The 21,604-nt window shown below is 29.3% G+C and overlaps 3 protein-coding genes across 6 annotated transcripts; 2 read left to right on the plus strand and 1 right to left on the minus strand.

The window, feature by feature from the left end:
• Window positions 1–242: 242 nt before the first annotated feature.
• LOC110616655 (actin-related protein 6) lies at window positions 243–4,244 on the plus strand. 2 transcript variants are annotated; one of them, XM_021759092.2, is made up of 8 exons: window positions 246–1,133; window positions 2,011–2,224; window positions 2,301–2,364; window positions 2,968–3,052; window positions 3,154–3,204; window positions 3,295–3,357; window positions 3,443–3,590; window positions 3,711–4,244. In XM_021759092.2, the coding sequence occupies exons 1-7, from the start codon at window positions 373–375 to the stop codon at window positions 3,570–3,572; spliced, it is 1,368 nt and encodes a 455-aa protein (XP_021614784.1). In that variant the 5' UTR covers window positions 246–372; the 3' UTR covers window positions 3,573–3,590; window positions 3,711–4,244. The 2 variants fall into 2 exon arrangements, with proteins under 2 accessions (XP_043813652.1, XP_021614784.1); XM_043957717.1 differs by lacking the exon at window positions 3,154–3,204 and having other exon boundaries at window positions 243–1,133.
• Window positions 4,245–8,995: 4,751 nt separating this feature from the next.
• LOC110617504 lies at window positions 8,996–12,661 on the plus strand. 3 transcript variants are annotated; one of them, XM_021760336.2, is made up of 5 exons: window positions 8,996–9,371; window positions 9,460–9,574; window positions 9,666–9,780; window positions 10,038–10,988; window positions 11,121–11,814. In XM_021760336.2, exons 1-5 carry the CDS (start codon window positions 9,271–9,273, stop codon window positions 11,138–11,140), a joined length of 1,302 nt encoding a protein of 433 aa, XP_021616028.1. In that variant the 5' UTR covers window positions 8,996–9,270; the 3' UTR covers window positions 11,141–11,814. The 3 variants fall into 3 exon arrangements, with proteins under 3 accessions (XP_021616028.1, XP_021616029.1, XP_043813862.1); XM_021760337.2 differs by lacking the exon at window positions 11,121–11,814 and adding an exon at window positions 11,825–12,661 and having other exon boundaries at window positions 8,997–9,371; XM_043957927.1 differs by lacking the exon at window positions 11,121–11,814 and having other exon boundaries at window positions 8,997–9,371; window positions 10,038–11,072.
• Window positions 12,662–17,523: 4,862 nt separating this feature from the next.
• LOC110617505 (cucumber peeling cupredoxin) lies at window positions 17,524–21,038 on the minus strand. The gene is made up of 2 exons (XM_021760338.2): window positions 20,693–21,038; window positions 17,524–17,974 (listed from the first exon to the last, which is right to left on the minus strand). The coding sequence occupies exons 1-2, from the start codon at window positions 20,856–20,858 to the stop codon at window positions 17,649–17,651; spliced, it is 492 nt and encodes a 163-aa protein (XP_021616030.1). The 5' UTR covers window positions 20,859–21,038; the 3' UTR covers window positions 17,524–17,648.
• Window positions 21,039–21,604: the final 566 nt, after the last annotated feature.

Genomic DNA, 21,604 nt, shown 5'->3' on the forward strand with positions numbered 1-21,604 from the left:
AAATTGACCATTGTGATTTAATATTATTGATGAATAAAAATATTTTATGCAAATTTAGAGAGATTTATCATATACAAAATCTTGAAGCATTTAAATTAATTTTTTTAATTAAAAACGAGAGAGAAATTAATTTTGTTTAATAAAAAACGAGAGAGTGAATATTGGAATCTGAATCTAGCCATAAAAGATAACTCTCTATAAGTGCATTCAAAAACTTGTACATTTAGCCCCCCAAAAAAAAAAAAAAAAAAAAAAAACCCTAATCTTTGCTTGTAATTGTTTGCCTAAAAATCAAATCCCATTTCTCTCATAGAACAGTTCTTCATTATTATTTTATTCTTTTAATTTCCAATAAAGAACAAAACCCAAATTATGCACAGCACTAAACCCCACCATCCACACTTCCACTCCACTCCCTATCTTAGCCCATTTTCCGACATGTCCAACGTCATCGTCCTCGACAACGGTGGCGGTTCCATAAAAGCCGGCCATGGCGGCGAACGTGATCCTTCCACTGTAATCCCCAACTGTCTCTACCGTCCTCTCTCCTCCAAGAAATTTCTTCATCCATCTCCCACAACAGCTGACTCTACTGAAGACCTAACCTCCGCCGCCGTCCGCCGTCCAATTGACCGCGGCTACCTTATAAACCCGGACCTCCAGCGGGATATCTGGAACCACCTCTTTACCTCTCTTCTCCACATTGCTCCTTCCAATCACTCCCTTCTCTTGACTGAACCTCTCTTCACTCTCCCTTCAATCCAGCGTGCCACAGACGAGCTTGTCTTCGAGGACTTTGGTTTCAAGTCTCTCTTCATCACCGACTCGCCCAATCTAGTTCATCTTTACGAGGCGAGTAGAAGGCCTGATGGGTTGGTGTCCAAAGCCCAGTGCAGTCTGGTAGTGGATTGTGGGTTCTCATTCACTCATGCTGCTCCTGTTTTCCAGAACTTCACGCTTAATTACGGAGCTAAGAGGATTGATTTGGGTGGTAAAGCGCTAACGAATTACTTGAAGGAGTTGGTTTCTTATCGCTCGGTGAATGTGATGGACGAGAGTTTTCTTATAGATGATATGAAAGAGAAACTTTGCTTCGTTTCCCTTGATATTGCTCGCGATTTGCAGGTTGCCAGGTGAGTTCTACAAGAACTTGGGAATCAGATATCAAAATTATTCCAGAATAGGATTTTGAGAAGTTACCTTTCATTCACATAGTGTTTGAATGTAAATAAATGACTACAAACCTAGAATTCATTCAGCTAAAATTCATTTGAAAATGAATTTCACTCTTTAGTATAATTACAACTTAAAATACAAAATTTAGTTAAATTCCATGGAATCCATGTTTGATATGGTTTACAACTTAAAATACAAAATTTAATTAAATTCCATGGGATCCATGTTTGATATGGTTGACAACTGAAATTTATTCACTTTCTAAACTGTTCTCAATAATAAAATAAGAAAATATAATTTCCTCTTCTATCTCCAAAAAAAATAAAATAAAAGAGTATCTAGTAAATTTATAACAACTAGCAAATATCTATATGTATATACATAAGGATAAAAGATGATAGAGAAAGGAAGGAGAAAAGATGGAATGAGAGAGGCTCTGCTATGAGGAATATATAGGAATTTTGCTTTAAAAAGTTTTGGACTTAATTTTATAGAATTGATTTGAGGTTCCATCAAATTTTATTATAATTAGCTTTAGTTATTAATGGAATTCAATCCTCTAAAACTTTTACAAATCACTCACAGAACATATGGAATTCAATTGAATTTCACAAATTTTTTTGCAATTCTTTTGAGCCTAACAATCCTTTAATTTGAATGTCATGGGATCACTTTGATGTTACCTCTGGTTGCTCTATACAGACCTCTAGCCTCTGTTGCATTCAATTCTCAGTTGTTTTATCTGGATTTGATGAAGGTTGTCTCTGGCAATGATGTCTATGATGTTCTGATAAAATTCTTGTCTTCCCCTGTATAAACTTGAACCTTTTGCAGAAAACGTGGGAAGGACAATCTCTTGCGCTGTACTTATGTTCTCCCTGATGGCATCACCCACACTAAGGGTTTTGTGAAGGACCCAGATGAAGCAAAGAGATACCTCACTATGACTGGTGGGGTTTCTCCATCTTTAGAAACAAAAAAGGGTATAGATCAGCCTGAAGTTTCAGACAAGCTTGAGGAGAGAAAGAGAACTGATTTATCGAAAAATGTGAGCTTGCCGGCTTTCGAAGCATGTATTGAGCTTAGTTCTACTGGTTTTTAATTTTGTTTTACCGTCTATGCAGGAGTTTGAGTTGACAAATGAACGGTTTCTTGTTCCAGAAATGATCTTCCACCCTGCAGATTTAGGTTTGTCCAGTACTAATATTATCTTTGTTTGAGATACACTTTTATGTTTTCAGTTCAATGTAGGAACAAGGTGTTTTTTCTTTGGAACTGTTAAATGCTTCTTGGATTTGAGAACTTGTTGCCACAACTGCTCAACAATTTTATCCTTTACTATATTTGATATTTCAACAGAATTGCTTGTTTTTCACGATCATTCAACTGTAATATGTATGTTGCATCACTATTATGTGGATAATTCAGCTAAATTTCTAGCGTCGGACAAATTTACTATTATTATTGTTATTGTTTTAAAACCTAGTTATAGATTCAAAGTTGGCCATAAGGTTTTCTTTCTTTAATGTAGAGTCCAAAATCAACTTGAATTTCTATCAATATATGGCAGTGGTGATCTCATCGAAAACGTAAATCGAACTTGAGTGATCTTTATATGATAAATTTAAATTGATTGACCATGTTGAAATTTGTGAACTAGCGGAAAATCAGGAAATATATTGAGCATACATGCAAATGTCATTTGATAATTTTAAAGAAGGAAAGCTTTCTGAATGTTAGACAACTTATTTTGGAATTGAGCTCAGAGGTGGTCATGTGAATCCTTTTCAGGGATGAACCAGGCTGGACTGGCAGAGTGCATAGTTCGAGCAGTGAATTCCTGCCATTCGCTTCTTCACCCTGTACTCTATGAGAGGTAATTTGACAAAGACTTGCAGTATTTACCATTGGAAACTATCTCAAAGTTTTATTTTTCTCATATCAATTGATAGCTGTTAAAATCTTGTGCTTGCACAGCATTATATTAACTGGTGGAAGCACATTATTTCCTCGATTCTCTCAGAGGCTGTAAGCGCATATTCCTTTCCTTTTTCTTGTGTAATGTAAATGTTATTTTTGATATGTGGACTTCTGTTCATTCTTTGGATGAAATTGTAGTGAAATGGAGCTCTGCCCTCTTGTCCCTGATGAGTATCAAGTGAAGATAACCACACAAGAAGAGTAAACTCTCTACTCCTGGAAATTATTATTTTTGCAGTTTTTAAGCTGAACTTCTTCCTATTAACATCTTGTGATGCTCTTCCAGTCCCATACTAGGAGTATGGCGAGGGGGATCGCTTTTGGCTTCAAGTCCTGATTTTGAAGCAATGTGTGTCACCAAGTCTGAGTACGAGGAACTTGGATCTGCTCGGTGTCGTAAGAAATTCTTTCATTGAGTACTCATAATGCTGAAGGTATCCTTTATCCTTACTGACATAGAAATGTGTGCAATTCTGTTGAGGAACACCATAAATGAGTCATGATTAGCCACTCAAATTCTTCATACACATAACTTGTGGTAATTTTCCTACCAGTTTTGTGACAATCAAACGGCATAAAGCAAAATGCAGCTGGTGCTAAACTTTCTTCCTACCTTACTGGTTCACATTGGTTATTGGCTTGCAATGGCCTGATCATTATGTTGATCAGCTTGGTATGGTCAAGTGTGCTATATCCGGGCTTCTAGATGCTCATACTTGGTCGGTAGGACTCTTAGTGACAAATTTCCATCCTGCTGATTCCAATTGGTGGCAAATATATGGTACAAATAAACCCCTTATTTTCACTTCAAGGGTGTACCATGGAAACAAGTTTGCTCAACTGCTTGTCAGACTTCTGAAACCAACCAGATGTTACAGATATATTGGAGTGCCAAGTGATGTTGACCCAAGGTAAAATTGTTGTTGCATATGATGAAATTCTCTGTGCCTTGAATTTAAGATTTGGGTTACTGTTTTTACAATTCATGTGGATTTACACCAAAACTTCCAGTGGAGATCCAAGTACCCCATGATTATTCTTTTTGAATTGTTAATTGATATTGAATCATGAGCTCTTTAATGTGGTCCCTTTTGTATCCCCATCTTTATAATCAAATGGTTAACTGATGTTGTCAATTCGTTCATTTCTAAACTACTAAAAGATAAAAGAACATAATTTCCTGTTGTAACTCTTTCATATGCGAGACGTCGAATTTCTTTTGAGAAATGTTATTGAAACACTGAGTTAATGATGTTACACTATGTATCACTGCAAAATCTTTCCCTTTTTGTTCATTTCAAGTGAGCGGCTGCAAATGGATTGCACTGATCACTGATATTCTCGCCTAAGTTCAATCCATAGTGGATCTAAGGCATGACATTTATGTTGAAACTCATATAAGAACTGTATGAAATTTACATGTTTATGTCTTGGATACTGAATCTAAGTAAATTTCCTGAAAGAAACAACTAAGAATTCTCCAGCATACTTGGTTAATTAATCAGACTTCATTCCAGGGCTTGAATGAAGTCTGTGATTGCTTCGCTGCGGAAGGAGAAGCGGTGTTATAGCTGGCGAATGCGAATGAGGAAGTAGGCGAGGAAAGCTTATTGCAGATGGGTTTTTGCTTTCTTAAAGTTCTGTTCTGGTTTCCTTTGCTGGGTTGTTTTCTCACCTACCTCTCCATTTAAAGCTTTCCTCTTTCGCCTTCTCTATCACCATCACCAAGAGAGTGAAAGAAGAGAATGAGAAATAAATGAACTTTCCGGCGGAGAAATAGAGTGAAAAACTAGGATCAACAACTGGAAAAAAATCTCTATTTTAATAAGAATTTAATTTTTTTTTTCTTTTCTATCAATTTTGTTCTTTAAAATAAAAGAATTTATTTATTTTTTAATTTTCACATTTTTTATTTAAAAAAAATAAAATCATGTGTGTAATTATGATGGATGCGCTAACTATATAGTATCAAAAATAGAAATAAATTAATTTTATGTCACCTTTAAATTAACAAAAGCAATGTCTCAATGGATTAATTTGATTCAAAACTTGAGATTATGAGTGTAATCTGAAAAACAGATTCATATATCTTAGAGTAAAAGAAAACAACATCAGCTCTGCTTTAATTCATCTCGAGGAGTTGTCTCCTACTCTTGAATGCTCTTCTTTGCCATACGGTCGCCTGCAGTGGAACACATGTCAAAATAAATTCTGATGCTGCAGTCAGTATACATCAGAATGTTGCCGCCTTACCTGCTATGCGAGAGATTCTAGGGGATATCACTTGGGCTGTCTTTAAAACTGTTCCAGGCCATACAAATCCTTTTTAACTTTTTTGTTGTCTTCTTCTGTTGAGAAGACCTGTAGCCTGTAGCCTGTAGCCTGTGGCCTGTAGCCTGGCTTTTTCATCCCTCGCGTCTAAAATTTTCATTTGTAATGTGCCGACTCAATTCATATTTTATGGAAAAGTGTTAGCAAAAATCACTTTTTCGGTTATCGTATAATATTTCCCATTTTATTAATTAAAAAATATAATAATTAATCATTGATTAAAAAATAATTAATATAATAAATATTTTTTATTTAATATAATGAATTGTGTTAAATAGTAAAAAAAAATTGATTGTCACTAATATTTACAAAATGAATAGAAATAATTAAATTTTGTGACAATTATAATCAATACATTTAATTTGATCTAATTTTAAAATTTTAATTAAAACATAAATTTTATTAATGTGTGCAGTACAATCAAACATAAAAAAAAAAACACTAACTTACAGGTTTCTTTAAAGAAATCTTTTTATTTTTATATCATATTATATTTTTTAAAAATTAGAATAGGACTTGTTTCATTTGTGATTGACTTGGCTTTTCATAGCCATTGCACAATTGAGACTAGAAAGAAAGGAAGCAAATAAGGATTCAGAAGTGTGGAATTGTGGAAGTTGCATAAATGCAAGAATTGAAGAAGAGGAGATATTTCTATGATTTTAATATTGCGTATGTGCGTTGTGTTCAGTTCAGGGACTTGTCTTTTGATAATAAGTTTCATGTCTTAAAAATTATTATAATTATACAAAATTTAAAATATTTGGATATAATATTAAATATTATAGTTATAATCAAATTTTAATTTTTTTATTTAATTATATAAATTATGTTAAAAATTGATTATAGTTATTTAAAAATTAAAATTTTATTATTTAAATTGAAATTTTTAATCATAATCATAATTAAATATAAAATTTTTTATCGTTTATATTCAAAAGATCATTAAAATAAAGACCATTAAAATATGATTGTGGTTGATTATCACAGCTTTTACGAAATTGAGATTAGATGGGATTTATTGCGGAAGTCACGTGAATCCAAAGGAAGAAGAAAATTTTGACTTCTTCTTTTTTTTTATAAATCATTCGTTATCCAAAATTCTTCCTTCATTTAATATGGGTATAATGATTTTATTATTATATCTGCACATTATTTTACTCTGGTTTATGTTCTATTTTATTTATTTTATTTTTAATTTTTATGTGAAGTAATTTAGAAGTTTTAATCTAAGATTAATGTAGCTTAAATTTCATCAATTAAATTTTATTTTGTTAGTTTGACCTAAAAATTATGAAATTTAATTTTAATTTGAGCTCAGACTTTTTAATATATATGAAAAAAATTATTTTTTTATTTTTGAGAGATAGTATAATTAATAGATTTATCTATTTATTTTTAAAATTTAAAGTTATTGAAATTTAATTCTATTAAAATTAGAAATCACACTCTATCCAATAATTCTATTATGATAACTATTTAAGTTTAAATAAAAAAATTAAATATAATTTTAAAAATACCAATGACTTTTATTTTTTAAATTTTCAAATTCTCATAATTTTTCTTCAAATTCGTAAATAATTTTATATTTTTTAAATTCTCAACAAATATTCATTAAATTTTCAAATTCTCATAATTTTTTTGAACAAATTCATAAATAATTTTATATTTGTTAAATTCTCAACTTATATTTATTATTCATGTTTGGTCAAAGGAGATGAAGGATGAAAGGGACCATAAATAGCAAGCAATGGCCGATGTCTAACGGTATGAGATGGTGAGCTATAATTTACAATAGTGAGTGATGCAAGCTGCGCTACATGGGGAGTAAGCATTCGATCGATTTGATTTTAAATCGAATCAAATCGAATTGAATAAATTAAAAATTAAAATTTTAGTATTTATAAAAATCGAATCGAATTAATTTTAATTAAAAATCGAATTGAATTGATCTGATTCGGTTCGATTTAATTCGATTTGATCGATTTTAATTTTTAATAATTTTTTTTATTTTTTACACTTTATTTTTAATATTTTAAAAATTAATTAAAATATTTTAATTTTAATATGATTTAATTTCTCTATTTTATTGAAAAAATACATTATTATCACTAATTGGTTCAGTTTAATTTTTTTCTAATTAAAATTAAATTAAATCAAAATAATTAAAATTTTTAAAATTAAAAATTAAATTAAATTAAAATTAATAAAAAATAAAACTAAATTTTTAAATTAATTTAATTCGATTAATTTTTTTAATTTCAAAGAATAGCAAGCAACGAGCCACGTGCGATGGCGAGTAGCGAGTCCCATACAATAGTAAGTAGTTAGAAATGCAAACAGTAATGGATAATGGCAATCAACGGATAATATAAGCGGTGGGAGTCTGTGGAGATGCAAATAGTAGTGAATAATGACGATCAGCGGGCAATGCAAGCGGTGGGAGACTGTGAGCAATGACAAGCGACAAGGGAATCTCTATTGAGGTTTGATTTTTGATAATTTGACTTATATCTATTTTAATTTTTGTTAGATTTTTTGAGTTTAAATTTTAAATTTATTGATTTTTTTATTTGTAAAAATTAAGCTTAATTTTATTTGTTCAATTCTTAGAAAGGGATCACTTATTTTGATTGAATTGAATTTTAAAAATTAAAGCATTTAATTCTAAAAAAGTTCTCAAATCATTTCCTTTTTATTAAGAGTATTTTTTTTGAAAAAATTTCAGATTTTAATGGAATTGAATTTTAGAATAAAATATTGAATTTTAAAACAGTTAGTTATATTATAATTTATAAATAAAAAAATAATTTTCCTTAATATATTAACTTAAACGTTTTCAATCTCATTTCAAAATAAAATACAATAAAATTTTTCATTAAGCCTTTTCATTACGCTGAGCAAGGCCAACTATTTGGCTTTTGACACCCATCATCACCATCTGTAATGGTGACGTGTAAAATACCATATAAAAAAAATCATTCTACTCGAATTTAAATATTATTATTATTTTTAATATGTAAACTTATTTAAAATTTGAGTAAAATTTATCTTAAATATTAATAAATTTATTTCAATTTTGTTTATTATTTTTTAAAATAATAACCATACTTGTTTTTCATTTTATATTTTTAAATTATAATTCATATTAAAATATTTTTCCTTTAACATTTTTTTAAAAAATTCATTATATTTTAAATTACAAAATATTAAAAAATTTAATAATTATTATAATAAAAAAACATTTTTATATTTAAATTGTTATTTATATTAACACATTGAATAGTAAATAACTAACATTATAAAATTTAAATTCGACTTCAACCCATTACATATTTTAAATTTTAATTCATTGTAATTTTAATTATATACTATTTAAATCTATTTTAATTCAATTAAATGAGGAAAATTCGTATGAAAAAATAATAATTTTTTTTTTCCGAGAAATGACCCAACATACTTTTTTCACCAGAAAAAATGACCATGAAAAATTATGGTAATCTCTTCTAAATTATTGGGCAAGGCAAAGTTATGGGAAAGCAACTCTCTCTCTCTCTTTCTCTCTCTCTTTTTCTTTGTACCACTCTCCAGCCAACAAGAAGAAAGCCCCCGTTGCTAACTGGAATTTGATTTGAAAGAGCGAAAGCAACGTAAGAATTGAAGTGACCCATGTAGTGTGTGCTCTCTCTTTTTCATAAAAGCTCAAATATCTGCCTCTCTCTGTCTCTGCGACATAGGGGTGTGCGTGTTTTTGTGTGTTTTTAGAGGTAGTTGCCGGTGAAGATGCCGAGGCCAGGGCCGAGACCTTATGAGTGCGTGAGGAGAGCTTGGCACAGCGATAGGCACCAACCCATGAGAGGTTCCATCATTCAACAAATTTTCAGGTTCTGGATCTTGTATATTTCACCTTATTTTCTTGAATCTAGTTCGTAATTTTGCATTTTTGTGACTGTGCACCATCTGTTTGATTAGGGTCGCTAATGAGACTCACAGTGCCGCTACTAAAAAGAACAAGGAATGGCAAGAGAAGCTTCCTATTGTGGTCTTGAAAGCTGAGGAAATCATGTACTCCAAAGCCAACTCTGAGGTATTTTGTTTTTGCCTACTGATTCTTGGATCTTTATTTATTTATTGTGTATTTTGCTTTGTACTCATTTTGCATTGTTTTTATTGCTAAGGCTGAGTATATGAACCCAGAAACATTGTGGGATCGTGTGAATGATGCCATTAACACAATTATTCGAAGAGATGAGAGCAGTGAAACCGGAGAGCTTTTGCCTCCTTGTATTGAAGGTATTGATTTTTAATTCACTTATACACTTACTGGATCCAACTCTGTAACTATGCTTATCTTGTTTCTTATTTTGCTAATGGTTAAAGGTCTTGAAAGGTAAGTAGCTAGCAACAATTACCTTGAGATTGTAATTGATGTATGGTAAATTTGAAAAATAAAAAAGGGTTTTAAGCTTAATCTGAATTTCCACTAGAAGTAGTTTGAAGCAAATGTACTCTGTGTTAAACTATTGGTCTTTTGCCAATATGTTTTTCAGCTGCCCTCAATCTGGGCTGCATTCCAGTTAGAGCTTCAAGGAGCCAGCGGCACAGTAACCCCAGGAGTTACCTCAGCCCAAGAGTGCAAGAACCTGTATCTGCACCCCTTAGAGTTATGGAAAAAACTAATAATAAACAATGCCCTCAGTCAGCACCACTTCAGTCCAGCAGTCAGTTGAATTTTGCAAGAACCACCATCGCTGTAAATTCAACGTTCCCAGTTTCAGAATGTAACCATCATTTGACTGAGGCAAGTAATGTGGCGTCTCCTTGCAGTTATCCTCAACTGTATGAGAACATTTCTGCTGGCTGTAGTCAGTTTATCACTAGGGACACTAACAAGCAACCGAACCTGGGTTCAGTTTATCCTTTGTATTATGGAAATAACTATCACAATGAACGGCCCCATTTAGTTTCCCAACTCATAGAGAGGAGTCCCAACATTATATATGTTGGTAATCCTATCAGCTCATTAGTCACAGAATCTGCTAAAATGGATGTTTTGCAGAACCTTTTCTCATGTCCTAGTGCTCAAATTGCTGCTGAGAATATCTCACAAGGAGATTTTCGGATTACTCATGAGAAGTCACCTGGCACACAATGTGATTTGTCTTTAAGGTTGGGTCTATATACTGACCCCGGTATGAGCATGGAAAGAAGTTCAGCTCAAGAAACTGAGGTCCCTGTTTCAAGCAGTTCTCAAGACAGGGACAGGCTCAGTGTTTTTTCTCCACAAAAAGACAAAGAGTTGTGTCCTCCTATTACAAATGCTAATGATCCTTTTGGGACCTGTCCAATTAAGTGGTTTTCAGTGGGTGAAGTTCATCAGAATTTGGACACAACTATGAGAAAGCGGAAGGCACCCTTCAATGAGGATGTGGACGATGGACAATTTTGCTGGCAACCTGAGTTTCCTTCTAACCAGTTCCTTGGTCGGATAGAAAAGCCAGGTTTGTAGACTATGTTTTCCTGTTGTAATGAATATGCATTAGAATTCAAGATGCCTCTATTATGCTAGTCAATCCATTTTGCAACCTCTTTTTCATATGTAGTTCTGGTCACAGAGATTTACATGCTAACAGGATTGCAAGTTGGGGTTTAGCAAAAACGTGAATTGTAAATGAAGTCAGAGTTAATAGTTGGTGACTTAAAATCCAAAATCAAGACATTAGACCACTCTATACCATCCAGTCCAACTAACTGAACTATTATGAAATCAGTCCCCTTGTAGTGGTCTCCGCATGAATGGCTTCTCTACTATGCAAAAATCAAGCAAAATCCATTCAGAAATATACTTAATAATCAAGGAATGTAAAACATCATTGAAAAGGCTTCTTGAGTTTTAATTGGAGTAATGCCCAAGTAAGCTTTTTCTGGCATTCATGCATATATATTAAATAAGGAGCTTCGAGCTCTTGGTTTGGGTGGCCTCAAATTTGAGTGGTTGTGAGTGTTTAAAAAGTCTTTTGTGAGGGGCTAGTGAGACCACTAATTAGCAAGGGAAAAAACTGTTGGATGTGATTGGCTTGAAGGATTTGTGTGTATGTGATTAATTAGTGGTTGTATTATTTTTCATTTTTCATGGATTGTTCCATGGAGTAAGCAAATTGTTGAACCACTTAAACTTTTTGTTTTGATTATTTTGTGATTGCTTTCAAGTATATTTTACCTCTACAAATCCATTCCCAACTCCTATTTATTAGTTCTGGTGTTGGCCTTAAATTTACTGTGAGTTATAGCTGTAGGTCATCACACTGAACCCTTCAATCTTCACAAATTGTTATAGGGTGAAGGACAATGTGTAGGAGCGGTTGAGGCTCATTTTCCCAGTGTTGCCTTTCACTTTGGTCTCCACTGTTTTATTTGCAATCTTACATTTGCGGGTGACAGCTTTATGATGTGAATAGATTGTTCTGTTCTATATATGTATATATATACATATGGGCTTTATGGGATAATTGTTTAATTGAAGTGGAGACTCGGAGCAAGTTTGTCTGTGTTGTGCCCTTCTGTGAACAAAATTGGGTTCTATATGGCAGCTTATCAAGTAAACTAAGGGAAAAAATAGCCTCCCTTGAGAAGCTGCGTGTTTTAAGAATCAGCTTTTGTGCACAGGGTGTGCAATGCAGAGCCAAAATGGATCCTCAGGATGTTGATAGGGATATTCTGAAGAGCAATTGGAATTCAGAAAGTACCATGTGACACAGAGAGTGTACATTGTGAGAATGTGGAGGAATTAAGAATGATTTTCCTGCTATTTCTTGATAATTATCCTTGATTGGAAATGGTGCAGGACGTTGCTGTAGGTAAGATAGCTGTCATCAGGAGCCTGTTTATAAGTGTGCTTTGCTGTGTGATTGGTGTTTTAAGTTAGAATAGCTAATTTGAGAAGCTCTAAGTAGGGTTATTGTTATCAGTAGGATGGAGGAATAGTTTGTGTTGTAAGAGCAGGCATAATTCCTTTTGGTTGTGTTCCAAGTTGGAAGTACTCTTTCAAATCTTGTCTGAGGCTTTGTCTGTTTGACGGAAAATCATCGATATGTCTTAAAAATTAACTTATTTTCTACTGTTTGATTGTAATGATAGAAAGTTTAATGGCGTTGATAAGATTTCCAAAATTTTAAAATTTACAGGTTGTATTTTCAGACTTGTATATTAATTGCGTCAATAATATATTTCGAATTAAAATATGTATGATTAATGACGTAATTTTGTTTATAATTATTGTATTTATCATTGTTTTCGACTTAATTATAATAGGATGAAAAATTTAAAAATGGAATAAGTGGATACTAAAAGCTTAATTATCATAAATTAAAGAATAAAAAAAGTTAAAAATTAATTTATAGAAGGAGAATTTTGTTTGGACCCATTTGAATTAAAGCATACCAATTAAGAACCCCTCCATTCTCTCAAACAGAAAATAGGTGGGAACCACATTCTATCCTCTCTTTTCCTTTTCGCCCTCTGTCCCACACTTTATTTAAAAAATAATTAAAAAAAAAAAAAAATCTTGCCTTGTGTAGAAGCAGCATGGCTGCTTCTACAGTGTTAGCTCCTCAGCTCCCCAAAATCTTACCCTATTAATTTTTTTTAAAAAATTATTATTTAATTTTTATAATATTTAATTTTTATTTTTTAAAATATTTATAATATTTTAACAAATTTATTAATTAATTTATTAGTTAATTTTAACTGTCAAATATTATAATAAAATTTAAAATATTTTCAGAACGAAGGAATTTATTTATAGGTTTTTTTTATAAGTATGAGAAATTTATTAATAAATTTTATTAATAAATTTTTTAAATTATAAAAATTAAATAATAAAATATTTAATAGTTAAAATTAATATAGACTAATTAATATTTTTTAAAATATTAAATATATTTTAATATATTTTTTAAAATTAAAAGATTAACTAATGGATTTTTTATAATGTAAGAATTAAAGAGTAATTTTTTTTTTTTTTTGAAATAGGGGTTGGGGGAGTCGAATCTTAGACCTTTCAAGGTTACAGGATGCACTTTTCACCAGGTTAAGCCTTGAAGTGGTAAAGAGTAATTTTTTTTATTTTTCTTAATTTCCGTTATTAATAATAAATACTTTTATTTCTAAAATTTTATAATCATCCTTGAATTTGAGGCTTTTACCATTAATCAGTCTCTTGACTTGAGAGAAACAAATAAAAGGACTAAATAGATAATGCAATTAAAAATGAGGAACATTCTGAAATTGCAAATTAAGACATACAACTAGGAGATTGGAATTGAACAAGCACAGAAAATTAATATGGATATTGTGTAGAGGCAGAGAAAGCTCAATTAATTGTAATTACTAATTGATAAGTTTTGCTTTTTATTTTATGTATATTTTAATTAAGGTAACCAACTTCAATGTCAACTTAGAAACAATTTTGTAATTGAGGAATTGTTTGAAATTTTTTTTTACTAATTCTGGATATGTGTTCACCCCCATATTATTGTAAAAACAAGGTTTGAATGCAAGAGAAATGCTAGTAATAGTTACTTTTTAAATGACGGTCTAATACTCTCCATTCTATTGAATGAAAAATATTTACTATTTTAATTATTTTTTAATTATTATACTTCTCCATTAATAGAATGAAAAATGTTAGATAATAACTTGATAAAGAACTAATTAGATTTCGTCAAGAGTTTTAATCAATATCATTTGGGTAAGATGATACAAGAGAAAAGATAAATTAGAAAACGAAAAATCTTATTAAAATTCTTCAAAAATTGAAAAGTGTGTTTCTAATAGTTAAGGTTAAGGAAACTATTTATAATAGAAACAAAACCGTAATATGTAAAATTATAAAAATATTCAAAATATCTAAAAATATAATTAAAATACAAAATTTACACCTAAACGATAGAATTTTTATATCGAATTTTGTAATAGGCCTACAGCTCTCGTCACTTTTTTTAAAGTCGTGCATTTTAAAATTTCATTTCCGAAAAATTATCGTAAGTCTCTGTAAGATATCGACAGCAAAACTTAAGTCCAGTCCAAATCTACTATAGAATTCAAAACTAATTACTCTATGTCATCACTTAAACAATGAAAGATACGATATAATTATACATAACTCTCATTAATACACAAGCCTTTTCTCCCTAAATTTTTTATTACTATCCTAATTCTCATAAAATATTCTATTTGAGTTATAAAATAGAAATTTTCAAGTTTGATCACGATTAGATTCGATAAAAATTATATTTAAAATTAAAGACACATAAAATTATTCATTAAATTATATGACTAGATTAGTTGAGCTAGCTTATATAATATAATTAATTTTTTTCTTAAAAGGTGATGATTGTTTGTAGGATGAATACATTGCCTATACTCATATGAATTTTGTATGTTAACAAAAATGATAACTGTTAAGGATAAGACAGCGACTAAAGCAAAAAAGAAGAAAACTTATTTGCTAATCAAGCAAAGAGGAAGCCTCCAGAAAAACAGATACAAATGAAGATAAGCATCTTATCTCCAATGATTCTTTTCCATATGTATATATATAAATATTTCAAATCCTTCACTTTGATTCCCACCTTCATTCCTCCTTTGCAGCGGTTGCTGACCCCCCCCCCCCCCCCCCCCCCTTGTATTTTGGGGGACAAATATGACTCCCCTATTGCAATCCTTTTCATTAGCTCCTTCAATTGCATTCATAGTCGTCTACCAAATTAATTGACAATATAGAGTTTGATTTTCTTATTTTATTTTATTATTGATAATTTAAATAAATTAAAAAAGTTTGTATTTTTATTATTAATTACAAACTAGCATCCAAATCAAAACAATTAGTAACTTGGTGATTAGATGTTGCCTCATAATAACTTGCAGTTTATTTGGCACCTAATTCTACAATGATTTAGTTATTTAACTCTTAGATATTTTGAAGATATAATAATAATAGAATTCTTGAGATCGTGATACTTGTATATAAAAGAAAAGAGAATTATACCGAACGGGAATTATACCAATCCGTTCAGTTTGACCATTTTGTGGGAGGATTGCCTATCATAAAATGCAAGTCCGATCTCTTGTATCTCCTATATCTCCGACCTCACTTATATATGGAGCGCGCAAATTGACCTCTTTAAAGTACGCAGATTTCCAACTAGATTATCATTGCACGTGAAAGTATGACTGACAGACGAGATGTAACTAATGAACAAGATATAACGAAAGCGGTTCAATATTTATTAGTCTATTACTCATTATAAATGAGTCGTCTGACATTTTTAATACAATACTCTACGGTTATATTAGAATAGGACGATCCGTCTACCAAAACGATTAAGATATTAATATTTCTAAACCAATTATATATGGGGACAGATTTTACAAGATCCATATTTTAGAAACTCTCAAACGGCTTCAAAAATTCTCAACATCCTTAGAGTCACAAAACCAGTTCGATCTTCTATTTATTTCTCAACTATCCAATCAGATCCATTAATTTTCCTATAAATCAAACCTAAACTTATCTATCACCATCTCTTGTCCCATCCCATCTCTTATTTATCACAGAGTTTGATATTTTTTTTCTTGTTACATTTTTCTACGTTTAAGAATTTAACAATTATTTTTGTAAATGTTGGATGTTGTGCAACCAACTAAAGGTCATGGTATTAAGTGACATTTCAAGTAAAAATCACGAGACAAATGATCCGGTCAATAATTAAAAGTTGACAACCATCTTTCCCATCAATAATTATTTGAGTGAACTCTTGTCATTTTGCTTCTAATGAGAAAAATCTTCTTTAGTTTTTCTAGTCTTTTGGATTTTGTCCAGACTCTAAATCATTGAGCGGTCTTCTCCTGTGGAGAATGGTTCCCTCACAATCTCCAAAGGTGGGGTTTGTTTTAGCTTGCAGTTTTGCAGACCTTGAGCTTATAATGAGGGACTTTATATCATGTACAGCATATGTTTAAATTTGAAAAAGTAATATCTAAGGTGGCAACTCTAGGGCTATCTAATCTAACAAGGCTAAAGGAGATTAACAAAGCCATGAGCTAATCACTCTCTTGTTTCAATCTGTTGAGACCATGGCCACGAAGGTGATTCCTTTTGGGTAACTGATGGTCTCTATGAGCCATGGAAACCGACCAAGAATACTCTATATTACTATTTTTTTAATTTTTTTTTTAAATAGGGTCGAGACTGTGAGAGTAGAAACTGTGATCTCTCATATTTTACTCAAATACACTTACTATCAGACTAAATCCATGAGTGTGTATATTACTATTTAAAAGGTAACTTTTCTCTTTTATTTTTCTAACATCCAAACAAACAAAAAAAGAAAAATAAGATTTTATTTTCATTTTCTTTCCATATTTTCTTCTCTTTTATTTTCTTTCCCCTAGAAAGTTTTCCAAACATAGTATTAACGTTCCAGTTTTTTTTTTTTTTTTTTTTTTTCTAAAAAAACATCTCCTAAATTTACATCAATTCTTGAGCCTTGTTTTGAATGTTACTGCTGTAACGAAATATGTATATATATAAAAACAACTTCTACCTCTAAATCTTATTCTTTTTTTTTTTTAATGGGGAAGTAAATGTATTAAGTTTGTAGAAAACAGGGGTTAAGCCTTGATACAAAGAAGGGTCCAAGCCCAACGTCTTGATTTCTACAGTTCAATCACCAAGGACACGGTCAACTCAAGATGGACATTACGACTCTCGTACAAGATTCGAAAGCCCAACGCGTTGGCAACGAAAAGCCAAAGCTTCCAGCACTGCAACCCAATTGATTGGTACATGCCCCCAACAGCTAATCTTCGATGATATATATAGATTGGGATCAAGGAGGCTTCTTCAACTGAGACCATGCATGGCAAAAGAGACAATTTGAAGGCCAAAAGAAGCTCTACCACAGAACGACATGTAGCTTTTTTGTGGTTGAAATCCACAGGTTGAGAAGATTACATGCAACAACATGTAGAATATACAAAACCCAAAAGCAAAGAAAACAAGTAAATAGCATAAGCGAATCTCAAGAAAGCATACAACTTACACATAACAACTCCATAAGTAAAGGTACACAATTAATACACATATAAAAGTAGCCAATTCAGTAGACAATGTGGGCAGGAGAAGCGAAGAAATACATGAGAATAGCAGAGAGAAGTGGCCAAAAGGCACTGATGGTGAAGGGTGGATTGGCAGAGTTTGATGGTGGTGGTGACGTTGAAACTCCATTGCCAACTTTAATGGTCACCTTCTGACCCAATGTGCAGTGAGGGCCGATGGTGCAGATGAAGTAGAGGGTTCCATTTGCTGTCAAATTGATGGTTACAGGACTGGTTTCATTGAGTATTCCATTTGTTTTTGTGCAGCTATCATATTCAGCCTTTGATGTCACTTCCAGTACATTGTGTGTAGATGTCCAGTTGAATACTGATGTCATGATGAGATCAATTTTACAAAAAGAACCAAAAACAAGATAATATTAATTAATGAAGAGCTACTCAATTATTCATAGATTAATAATAATAATTAAAAAAAAATATTGAAGGGACAATAATTTTCTAATTATTATGAGTATTTAAAATTATAAAAATTAAATAATATGTATAATTAAAATTATAAAGAATAAATATTATAAATATAATAGAAGTAAATTATTAAATTTTTTAAAGTTTAATGGTAAATTTATCAAGTAATATTATATAAAGGATCACTCAATTTGAAATTCTAATAATTATCAAATTAATAATTCATCTATCAAGTGTTAGAGAAGTCATCAAAACTATATTTTCTAGATTAATCATAAAATAATCCATATAATTAAGTAAAAAAAAATTAATTATGTTCATGTATATTAAAAAATATAACTTTGGAAAGGAGAATAATTACAATCAAATTAAAATATAACCATATAGAGAATAATTAATATTGTAAATTATATTATTATACTTTATTATAAAATATAATTATAAGTGAAAGGATGAGAATAATAGAATTTTCCATAATGTTCTTAATCCTTTAAATTATTTATAAATTAATTAATTTAATTATTTTAAGTAAATGATAATTTTATTATTTAAATTTAAAATTTTAAAATAGATGATAATTATATTTTTAAAATTAATTTTAATTAATTAAAAAATATTAAACCATATATAAAAATATAATAAGATTAAAATTTTTAAATAAGCATATATATTAGATTATAATTTTATTATTTTAAATTAATCTTAGAGTTTATTAAGAAAATCTAAAATAAAGATTAAATTAATTTAAATATCACTAAATTATTTTTAAAATAAGAATTATTAAAATAAGTTATATAAAAATTAAATTTTATTCCATTTCAAAAAAAGAATTAAATTTTATTATATACAAAATAAATCACATATATTAGACGTGCAATGTAAATTAAATAAAAGCTACTATATATAAAAGAGTGGATGAGGAACCATCTTTTTAAATGGATAAAAATGTTTTCATATATATTTAATATTTACAAAAATTAAGTAATTATATAAATTTTAATTTCATTTTAAAATTATTTTATATATATTTAATGTAATTCTAATAAAAGTTGAATGATTATTTTACATATAAATTTTATTATAATAATAGTTTTTAATTAATTAATAATTCTTCATAAAACAAAATTTTAATAATATTAAACTAATTAAAATAAAGCATAAAACTTATTAACCGTGAATCAAATAAACCTCAACGGTGAATATATTGAATTGAAATTTTTGGAAAACTATAATTATAAATATAATTTTATTAAAAATAATTATTTTTTGTTGATTCATATAATATAATATATATAATTATTAAAATATTATCAATAATAATAATAATAACTCTGATAGAAAATTGTGATTTTTAATTAGTTTATTTTATTTTATTTAATAAAATACTAAAAATTCTCCTTAAATCAATAATTTATACTAAAATAATTAAGTATATTTAATAGATTTTGACACTATAAATAATAATAATTTATTTAATTTAATTAATGTGCCTATAATAAAAATATTAAATGCAAGATGATAAACCATTGGCTTACCATAGAAAAGTAATTAAAACCAATAATTTTCTTTACTTTTTACTTATAATAGAGTCGATCATTAATATATAATATTTTTCAATTTCTCACCAAAATAAACTAGATTACTCATATTATTTATTATTTAAAATTAGAAGCAAAATAAATTTATGTAAATTATTCTATTTATATGAAAACGTATTTTTTTTATGTGATAAATATTTTAAATTAATATTATTTAAAAATAATTATTTTTTCATATTATTTAAAATAATGTATTAATTATCACTATAATGAAATTATTTTAAATTATTCTAATATATTTACGCCGAAAAAATTAGAGTATTCAAAGTATCTCAGAAAGTTAGCATAAAATTATATACCAATAGTAATGGATAAAAAATAAAAATAATTAGAAAAATAATTTTAACTTGTTATAAGATAATTTTATTAGCTTTTATTTTTTAATATAGATTAATAAAATACTATTAGTTTTATAAAGAGATTCAATAGATAATAATAATAATGAAATTTTTAAAATTTTATTTAATAAATAGATAAAAATAATCAAACAGTAGGGTCATATTTTATGATAATAATTTAAATTTTTTATTTTTTAAAAATTTTTATATATAAAATTACATACTACATGTCAAAAAAATATAACCACTAGTTAATATTTACTTTCCACTCAAATAATACAGAGGTGCGTCCGAGTAAATTTGACTCGTCTCATATACTTTTTTCTTAAATTTTGATCTCCATTTTGAAAAAAAAATTAATTAATATTTATTTTAAAATAATTATTTTTTAATACACACAACTTTACCTTATTAGCTTATTATACATGTCAACATTTTATACGTTAAAACTTGTATTCGAAAGAGTATCTAAATTTAGGATATATGCAAAACGACTTGCAGTCTACAACCAGATCAATCCTGTTTCTTTCTAAATCAACAATCAAGCTTTTTCCATGTACAAAAAAGGGTTAATTAAACACCAAGAACTAAAGAAAGCGAACAGAAGGGAATTAAGCCCCAAAAAAAAAAGGAAAAGAGATTCAGAATAGTCATTAAATTAAGTAATTAAGAAAATATGGTTACCTAGCGAGTCTCCAGGCTCAAACGACTTATCAGCAACCCAATTATCGTAGAAGGAAATGTTAGTAGGAACTGCCCAACCAGTAGCGTCTCCGACTGTATATGTGGTGGCTGCGTCTGCTGAAGCCGCCAGAAATGCGATAATAATCCAGTGCAAGTAGATTGCCATTTCTCTGTGTTCTGCAGATCGACCCTGGACTTTGCTCTGGCTATGGAGATTCAAGAGAGTAATCACTTCATTCAAAGAAAAATAATAGAGAAACACAGACAGATAAATGAGGATGAGGCTTCTCCACACACACACTCTCTCTCTCTTTACTTTTTTTTTAATTTTTAATTTTTATTGGTAGGATCACTATATATATATATATATATATATATATATCCATATTGCTGTCCTCACATTCAAGAGTTGCCACGCGTCACACATTTAAGACGCTGGCCAAAACCTCACGAGTCACGACTTCCACTGATGATCGATTCTTGCCCATATCTGCACGTAAGGACTAAAAGTTTTATTTATTTTTTATTTTTTATAATTTTATATAAACTTGAATAAAATTTTATAAGGAAATTATTATTCTTATAACTTTTGAATTTTTTTATATATTATTTAAGTAATTTAAATTTATATAGGATAAATCTTCTAAAAAATAATACAATTTTAAATTTTAAAAATATTTTATATATTCAAGATTATAACTTTGAATTTATTAATAATATTGATTGAATGCTTAGATTAATTTGTATCTTTTCACATTTAGAAGTTAAAAATATTAATTTTAGAGGATTAACTTAACAAAACTTGATAAATATTAATATGATATTTATTTTTTATTAATATTATTTATTTGTTTATTATTATTATTATTATTTATTTATATTTTTAAATAATATTTCATATTAAGCTATTCT

Source organism: Manihot esculenta, chromosome 6 (assembly GCF_001659605.2).
Source record: "Manihot esculenta cultivar AM560-2 chromosome 6, M.esculenta_v8, whole genome shotgun sequence".
In the NCBI taxonomy this organism is placed as follows: Eukaryota; Viridiplantae; Streptophyta; class Magnoliopsida; order Malpighiales; family Euphorbiaceae; genus Manihot; species Manihot esculenta.

Coding starts and splice junctions, on each gene's coding strand:
- LOC110616655 (XM_021759092.2), top strand. CDS start 373: ATGCACAGCACTAAACCCCACCATCCACACTTCCACTCCACTCCCTAT. Junction 1,134..2,010: donor CGCGATTTGCAGGTTGCCAG/GTGAGTTCTACA, acceptor AACCTTTTGCAG/AAAACGTGGGAAGGACAATC. Junction 3,205..3,294: donor CCTCGATTCTCTCAGAGGCT/GTAAGCGCATAT, acceptor ATGAAATTGTAG/TGAAATGGAGCTCTGCCCTC.
- LOC110617504 (XM_021760336.2), top strand. CDS start 9,271: ATGCCGAGGCCAGGGCCGAGACCTTATGAGTGCGTGAGGAGAGCTTGG. Junction 9,575..9,665: donor ACTCCAAAGCCAACTCTGAG/GTATTTTGTTTT, acceptor TTTATTGCTAAG/GCTGAGTATATGAACCCAGA. Junction 9,781..10,037: donor TTTGCCTCCTTGTATTGAAG/GTATTGATTTTT, acceptor TATGTTTTTCAG/CTGCCCTCAATCTGGGCTGC.
- LOC110617505 (XM_021760338.2), bottom strand. CDS start 20,858: ATGGCAATCTACTTGCACTGGATTATTATCGCATTTCTGGCGGCTTCA. Junction 17,975..20,692: donor TGAGCCTGGAGACTCGCTAG/GTAACCATATTT, acceptor TCATGACATCAG/TATTCAACTGGACATCTACA.